Source organism: Carica papaya, chromosome 8, assembly GCF_054855325.1.
Source record: "Carica papaya isolate Zhongbai chromosome 8, ASM5485532v1, whole genome shotgun sequence".
In the NCBI taxonomy this organism is placed as follows: Eukaryota; Viridiplantae; Streptophyta; class Magnoliopsida; order Brassicales; family Caricaceae; genus Carica; species Carica papaya.
Genome location: NC_142316.1, coordinates 30,519,742 through 30,526,673, shown reverse-complemented (window position 1 = coordinate 30,526,673; position 6,932 = coordinate 30,519,742). Strand labels below are relative to the sequence as shown.

Below are 6,932 nucleotides of genomic sequence, written 5' to 3'. Positions count from 1 at the left end.
TAAGATATATTTTGTATTTCATAGTTTAAATGATATAATTTTTATGTCTAATTATTTTAATTAATATTTTTTATTTGTATAAAAAAAATAGTGTATGTAAACTAATAATAAAATTTTACTTTTAAATATAATGTTTTGATTTTGAATACAATAATTTGATTTGGTTTAAACTTGTTAAATTATTTTTATTTGTTCCGCAAAAATTTCGTTTGAATCCCCTTTAAAGATCCTTTTGAAAAGAAGAGCATCGAGGTCAAACTTTTTAATTTAAAAAGAGAAATTACGGTTTCTTCAACCTCTTCCTTTCTTAAAACAAAAAAAAAAAAAAAAAAAACTTTAAATTCTAAATAAAATAATGTCGCATTTTTTATTAAAAAAAAAAAAAAAGAGGGAGACAGAGAGGGTCCATTAACAAAATGCCAAGTGTACACAAGAGGCCCCACCAAGGAAAATCCAAATCTGGCTCTTAAAAGCGACAAAAGCTGTCTACCACGTGTACGGCTCATATAATTTACCATGAAAGCAACCGTACACGTGGCCAGGTGGCAAATCCAGCATTTTAAAAGGCTGCAGTGAATAAACGTGGCGAGAAACGAGTGGTGAAGCGTGTGGGCCCAGCCGCCCGAGCTGTATAGTTCTGCGGGGCCCAGTGCTCAAGTTTCACTTTCCCTTTCACTGTGCTCAGGGGGGAGGAACAGATAAGAATGAGGTGTGGGGCCTACGAGACTGAAGATGTATTGGCAGTGACAGCTCACAAGCATCCACCTCCGTTCTCTACCTGATATCACACGTGTACAGTCATTGTCATGGGGCCCACAGGCCACGTGCGCACCGTGCCTCCTTGTCATCATTTAAGTCGATGTGGCGGGAGATTGGGCCTGAGCATGTATATTTAAAGTTGTAATTGCATTTCATAATATAATTCTTTTAAAAATTAAAAAAAAAATATTACCTGGGAGCCTGAGCTTGGCTCATTGGGCCCAAGCGGTCAAGCCCAAACCCATCATCATGGGTCGGGTTGGGTTGAAGTTTCCAGCCCATTTGCTATAGTTACCAGTCTAAAGTTTACAATTTTGTTAAAATTGCTTTCTTTTGATTTATATTTATAGTTGTAGATTATTTTTTAAAAAATTTAATTTGGTATAAATTTATTTAAATACACTTTAAATTATTAATTTTAAAATGAGTGAAATCAATAAAAATTTAAATTTTTTTTCACTTAAAAAAATACCTACACATTTGAGGTTGTATGACACATTCAGCACATGTGAAAATTATTTCATTACAATTTATAATATTCACCAGATACAATAATAAAATATATAAAACAAAAAATAAATAAATATATATGGACATATATATAGCTAGATCCTCTTAGTTTTTTGTTCAAAATTTTATTATTGTGTTTTTATCTATTATTTCTTTTCGTTCTTAACATATTCTGTCTGTATATAATAATTTCACATCAAATTAAGCGGTATATTTATTATACCAGATGATTTCTAATAAGATATACTAATATGTACCTCTAAAAGCATATGGTATTCTTGTTTAATTTATTTAATTTTTAAATATATACTTGGCAAGGACTAATTTGTGCTTAAAAATATATAATTTATTTTTGAAAAAATACTTTAACATTGTATGTTGTGACGTTAATTTACGCCATATTTTTACATTATAATATAATTGGCAGAATTAAAAAATTATGTTACACGTGAGTGAAAATTGCATTAACCCAGGTAGAAAACAATGCGGGAACCGATCACTCGCTCACTCACTGAGTCACTGACTCAACCATCAAACACAAACTCACAACACGACGCAAACGGATCTGAACTCTAACCCTTTCTGCCTGCATCTACTTTCTCAAACGTTAAACTCGTCAGAACAATCCAGACCCTTGAAAACATGAGCCGCAAGAGGGACAAACCCTACCCCTCCCACCACGTGCCCGCGCGCGTTTCTAAACGGCGTCGCCCTTTCGTCAGGCCTCCTCAACTGGCCGCCGATGATGACCTCCCCGACAAGCCAGTCGCTAAACCCCCGCCGCCGCCAGGTTTGGTCATCATGGGGCTACCTCATGACTGCTCCGTCCTGGATTTGAAGTCGCGGTTTGAGATCTACGGCTCCATCTCACGCATCCGCATCGACGGCGATGGTGTCGGATGCATCGCGTACCGCACCAAGGATTCCGCCGAGGCTGCCATTGCTGCTGCTCTCGACCCCTCCTTCGGCATCACCATCGACTCCAAGAAGGTAATCTCTTTCTCCCTCAACTGTTTGTATTCTGAGAAAATTCAGGAAAGCAAACAGAGAATCTGAACATTATTGGTTAATTATAGGTTTCATGTTTCGATAAAGCCGAATTAATTTAATCGAAATTTAGCTTTGAGCATGAATTGATTGTTCTGTTTTTGTTGTTGCAGGTGAAGGTGATGTGGGCGACGGATCCACTTGCCCAATGGAGGGAAGGAGTCGTGGGTGGTGGTGGTGGTGGTGGTGACAAGGACAAAACGACGTCGTCTTCGTCGAAGTTGTTGCGAGGTGAGATGCCACTGAGCAAGCACGGGAGAAGTAATAAGCTAGCTTCCGCCATTGTTAACCCGAGAAGTAGCAACGAGGTTCGCCCAATGGTGGATAGGCCATTCAAAGGCAGAGAGATAGTTGCTTATGATGATATTCTGTAGTGGAATTTCGTTGGTTTTTTTTTTTTTTTTTTTTTTTTTTAAAGTAATGGTCTGGTTTTCTGATTTGCTTTATAGGATTATTTAAGTTGGATTGTGTTGAACTTTGGTAGTTACTGTTGTGGAATGAGTTGTACAGTTGTGATTTATAGAGGGAGATAGATTCATAGACAAACATATATATATATATATATTGTTGATCTTTCAGTATTGAATTTAGGTTGGTTTTCATTTGTTAGAAGGTGATTTAAGTTGAGTTTACTTCAGTTTTTATCTATTAAAAACTTAATAATTATCTATAATTATCAATTTATAATATTATAATCTATAATAGAAAAATAATAAATAATAACTAAATAAAAATATAAATAGTTTTAAAAAAATAATTAATTGTTAATACCTACAAACTGAGATCCCAAAAGTTTTGGCCCGTCTCCATCTCGGGTCGGGTTTCTAGAACCCAATTGTACTTGCAAAAACGAAAGACAAGCGCGACGATGACTTAAAAGTCGGTCTGCGACTGTGGAAAGTTTGATGGAAGAACAGAGCAGAAAACCAAGAAAAGTAAGAGAGGAGGAAGATGAGCAAGAAATATGGAGTTGGGGGGCTGGTACGGATGGCCAACTGGGCACAGGCAGGCTTGAAGACGATCACCTTCCTCAACTCCTTCATCTTCCTTCTTTATCATCTCTCGGTCCCATCTCTCTTCTCGCTTGCGGCGGCGCTCACGTTATCGCCTTAACCGCCGGTACTACTTCGCTCCATTCCTCTGTTTTATTTTTTCAAGATAATCTCACACAGACACACAGACACACAGACACAGACACAGACACACACATATTTATGTATAAATAGTCGTATTGATCAACATAGACTTGTTTGCGGGTTATATATCTCTACATCTTTAGAAAAATTTTCAGACTTCTTCAGTTGGAACTAAGGTTTGTGGTTCAAATTTCAATTAAGTAGTAACAACAATTAATATAAATGAGTGATATTTTAACTTAGTTCTATTTACCATTCAGATGAGCTGTTTTCCGTCTCAAGATCGAAAAAAAGAGAGCTGTTTTTGTCAAAATATCATTGCGTTATTGTGGAATTGAAGATCCGAGTTGAGATGGTTCAAATATGTACTCAATATATAAATTAAGTAATTAAGATAAGAAGTAGAATACGAATAAGATAAATGTGATCTAGATGCAACGGAAGTGGAAGGGGATGAGGACTAAACCAAGTACAATGACGGAGAAATTATAATGTAATGTAATGTGGCTTTGTTCTTCTTTCATTATTATTGATAGGAACTTTTGTGTTAAGAGCCTAGTAGTCATTTACAAATAGATCCATACTACAACCACAAATCCATGGGTCAACATTTTGTGCGATTAGTAGGAAACATGGATCCAAATAAGCATAGTTCACGGCACAAGGATGAAGGTTTTCTTTATTTTTCAATTTCATTATTGCAGGTGGGAGGGTACTGACATGGGGAAGAGGAACATCAGGTCAGTTGGGCCATGGAGAGAATGCTAATAGCTTATATCCAAACCCTGTTACATCCTTGGAAAGCTACACGATAATTAATGTTGCTGCTGGATGGAACCATTCTGGGTTTGTTTCTGGTTCGTTGTCAAGATACTGATGGTTTCTGCTCCCGCTAGTTTGTATTCTGCAAACTCAAATTCATGTCACGAAACTGTATATCTTGTATGTTGGTACCTTTGTAGTGCAAAAATGTACTTGTCAGACATACTTCTTCTTGGATACCCTTTGTACCTTTCCTTATTCTACTTTGTAAACTCTCAAGCGTTTGATTTGCGAGTTTTCATTGCTCTACTTGGTATATGCTCTAGTTATGCTTCTTAAGAGATGATATAGAATTCACATCTGCTTGTCTTTGCCATTAGACCCTGATTTTTAGTTTCATTTACAGATAGTGGATGCCTTTTTAGTTGTGGTGATGGATCATTTGGTCAGCTTGGGCATGGTGATTACAGGTCACATTGCTCTCCTGTTAAAGTATCATATTTTGTTAATAAGCATGTTCGGCAGGTAGCATGTGGTATGCGCCATTCACTTGTATTATTGAGAGGTAAACATGTGATGAATCTTTTGTATTATCAGTATTCTTGATTCTCTTTTTGAGTGGGTCAGTACTGGTAGTCCTTTCTAGTTGCTAAATATGGGTGTCAATAATGCCTTGCTGCTTTCAGTACAAAACTCATTTCATACTTGAAACATACAGAGAAAGTTGGTGAATAGGAAAGTTTTCTTCCAAAATGTATTTGTTAGAAGTTTCTTAACTAGGATGTACTACATGAACAGATGGTTACTAGAGTCAGAACACGGATGAAAAATATAATGCTTTAGATCACTAGATGCATGAAGGTGGAGCTAAATAGGTCCTAGCATTCTAAGCAAAAGCTGAGGAATCCTGGGACTAATGAAGGAATAGTTGATATACACATACATATCTGGAATGTATGCTGAAGATGTGAAAGAGGAGCAGAACTGTTCTTTAGGATGCTGGCAAAATCATGAGCCGAGTTGCTACCACCAGTTTCATGTTTTAATAACTAAGATTGCTTTGATGCAGATTCGTCCAAAGATCAAGTCTATGGATTTGGATCTGGAAAACGAGGTCAACTGGGTATCTCGATGGATATGGTAAAATCCATTAACCTTCCCCAGGTTACACTTGGATTTGAGGATGTTGAAATCACTAACATCACCGCAAATGGAGATCACAGTGCTGCATTATCTGGTAAATCCTTACATGCTCACCAAACAAGACCTTAATTAAGTTAACAGCTCTTAGGAAGTGCATAATCCAAAGTGACGTAAACATTGTGGAAGATCTCATATTGCTGATAAAAGTGACGAACTAAGTTACTTTTACTTATTTGTTTTTGTTTTTCTTTCTGCATTGCAACAGCTGAAGGCCATCTGTACACTTGGGGAAGAGGGTTCGCTGGCACTTCTTCTCATCTGTGTCCTCAACGTTTGTCTTCATCCTTACTGTTCACTGGTGTAGCTCTTGGATGGAATCATGCTTTAGTATTGACCAGTATTTGCTCAATCTTCTCTTTTCTCTTCAACTGAAAACCGAGATGGTTAGTGATTCTAACAGAAGTCTTTTGTATCTTAAACAGGTGATGGGGAGGTTTTTATGCTTGGAGGCAGCCACCATGGAGCACTAGGTTATCTAGAGAAATTGACTCCAGAGAAGCACTCATCTGGTAACACAATTGGCTGAATTGAAAACGCTTAAGCCAATTTAGCCAGTATTATTTGCATTCACAAATTTCAACCAGTGTGATCTATAGTTTTGCTCTTCTTTTTTCTTCGTACCCAGAAGATTTCAGGGAAGCTGCTCTAGAGAAGGTCCATGACACTGATGGAGCGAAAGTTATGCAAATTGCAGCTGGAGCAGAGCACTCTGCTTTTGTAACGGGCAAGATACCACCAATCTTCATAGATTCCTTTACAGAAAATTACCATTTTACTCTTTATGGTTTAGCGTTCTTCCAGTTTAAACCCGTTTCTTAATGATCATTAACTATATGTAGGTTGAACTTTTATCGTTCCATGTAAAATATAGTTCATATAAATGTTTACGCTTTTATAAACTACATGTTTATATAAAAGAAGTGGGGATTTTGTTGAGTCTGTATTATTCTGAAATGCAGAAAAAGGAGTCGTGAAGACATGGGGCTGGGGGGAGCATGGTCAGCTGGGATTTGGCAGCACACGAGATGAGACAGATCCGCAAGTTGTGAATGTAGGTCAAGAGCTCCTGAACCAGGATTTCACAGTCAATGTATATTGTGGAAGTGGCTTTACATATGCCTTGAGGAGAAGAAGACTTCCTTTCACCTCTCCTAGCTGATGTATTCACGTCGTGCTGCCGTTTTGATCTTTTTTCTTTTCCGTTTTAACGGCCACGGAAGAGTTTGTCCTACTCTGATAAATTTGTGTTGTATTATATAATCATTTATTTACATTTTATTTTATATTTAACTTTATTAAAAATGACCTGGCTTTTGTGATTATTAACAATATAAAAAAAGAGAATACATTTTAAGTAATAATTATATTTTTTAATGTATTTTTCTCAAATATAAATGTATTTATATATATATATATATATATTTTCGAGAGGGGGCTTGGTTTGAAGGTTTGGGGCTTATTTAGAAATTCTCCCCACATCCTGTCGCTCAAAATAAGCCAAATTATTGTACCTTC

At 36.7% G+C, this 6,932-nt stretch overlaps 2 protein-coding genes across 9 annotated transcripts; both read left to right on the top strand.

The window, feature by feature from the left end:
- The first annotated feature begins 1,767 nt into the window (after positions 1-1,767).
- LOC110811059 (homeobox leucine zipper protein) lies at positions 1,768-2,906 on the top strand. Its single transcript, XM_022037434.2, has 2 exons — positions 1,768-2,259; positions 2,430-2,906. Exons 1-2 carry the CDS (start codon positions 1,912-1,914, stop codon positions 2,688-2,690), a joined length of 609 nt encoding a protein of 202 aa, XP_021893126.2. The 5' UTR covers positions 1,768-1,911; the 3' UTR covers positions 2,691-2,906.
- A 261-nt stretch (positions 2,907-3,167) lies between these two features.
- Positions 3,168-6,719, top strand: LOC110811039 (Regulator of chromosome condensation (RCC1) family protein). 8 transcript variants are annotated; one of them, XM_022037414.2, is made up of 8 exons: positions 3,168-3,435; positions 4,157-4,309; positions 4,621-4,779; positions 5,284-5,451; positions 5,623-5,715; positions 5,840-5,926; positions 6,046-6,141; positions 6,377-6,719. In XM_022037414.2, exons 1-8 carry the CDS (start codon positions 3,222-3,224, stop codon positions 6,574-6,576), a joined length of 1,170 nt encoding a protein of 389 aa, XP_021893106.1. In that variant the 5' UTR covers positions 3,168-3,221; the 3' UTR covers positions 6,577-6,719. The 8 variants fall into 8 exon arrangements, with proteins under 8 accessions (XP_021893106.1, XP_021893098.1, XP_021893088.1 ...); XM_022037406.2 differs by having other exon boundaries at positions 6,043-6,141; XM_022037396.2 differs by having other exon boundaries at positions 3,170-3,435; positions 5,623-5,754.
- The last annotated feature ends 213 nt before the right edge of the window (positions 6,720-6,932 follow it).

What these genes read in the sequence shown, in the direction of transcription:
- LOC110811059 (XM_022037434.2), top strand. Translation starts at nt 1,912, where the DNA reads ATGAGCCGCAAGAGGGACAAACCCTACCCCTCCCACCACGTGCCCGCG. An exon ending in TCACCATCGACTCCAAGAAG is followed by an intron (nt 2,260 to 2,429) that starts GTAATCTCTTTC and finishes TTGTTGTTGCAG; the next exon opens with GTGAAGGTGATGTGGGCGAC.
- LOC110811039 (XM_088208974.1), top strand. Translation starts at nt 3,222, where the DNA reads ATGGAAGAACAGAGCAGAAAACCAAGAAAAGTAAGAGAGGAGGAAGAT. An exon ending in CCATTCTGGGTTTGTTTCTG is followed by an intron (nt 4,310 to 4,620) that starts GTTCGTTGTCAA and finishes TTTCATTTACAG; the next exon opens with ATAGTGGATGCCTTTTTAGT. An exon ending in TTCACTTGTATTATTGAGAG is followed by an intron (nt 4,780 to 5,283) that starts GTAAACATGTGA and finishes GCTTTGATGCAG; the next exon opens with ATTCGTCCAAAGATCAAGTC.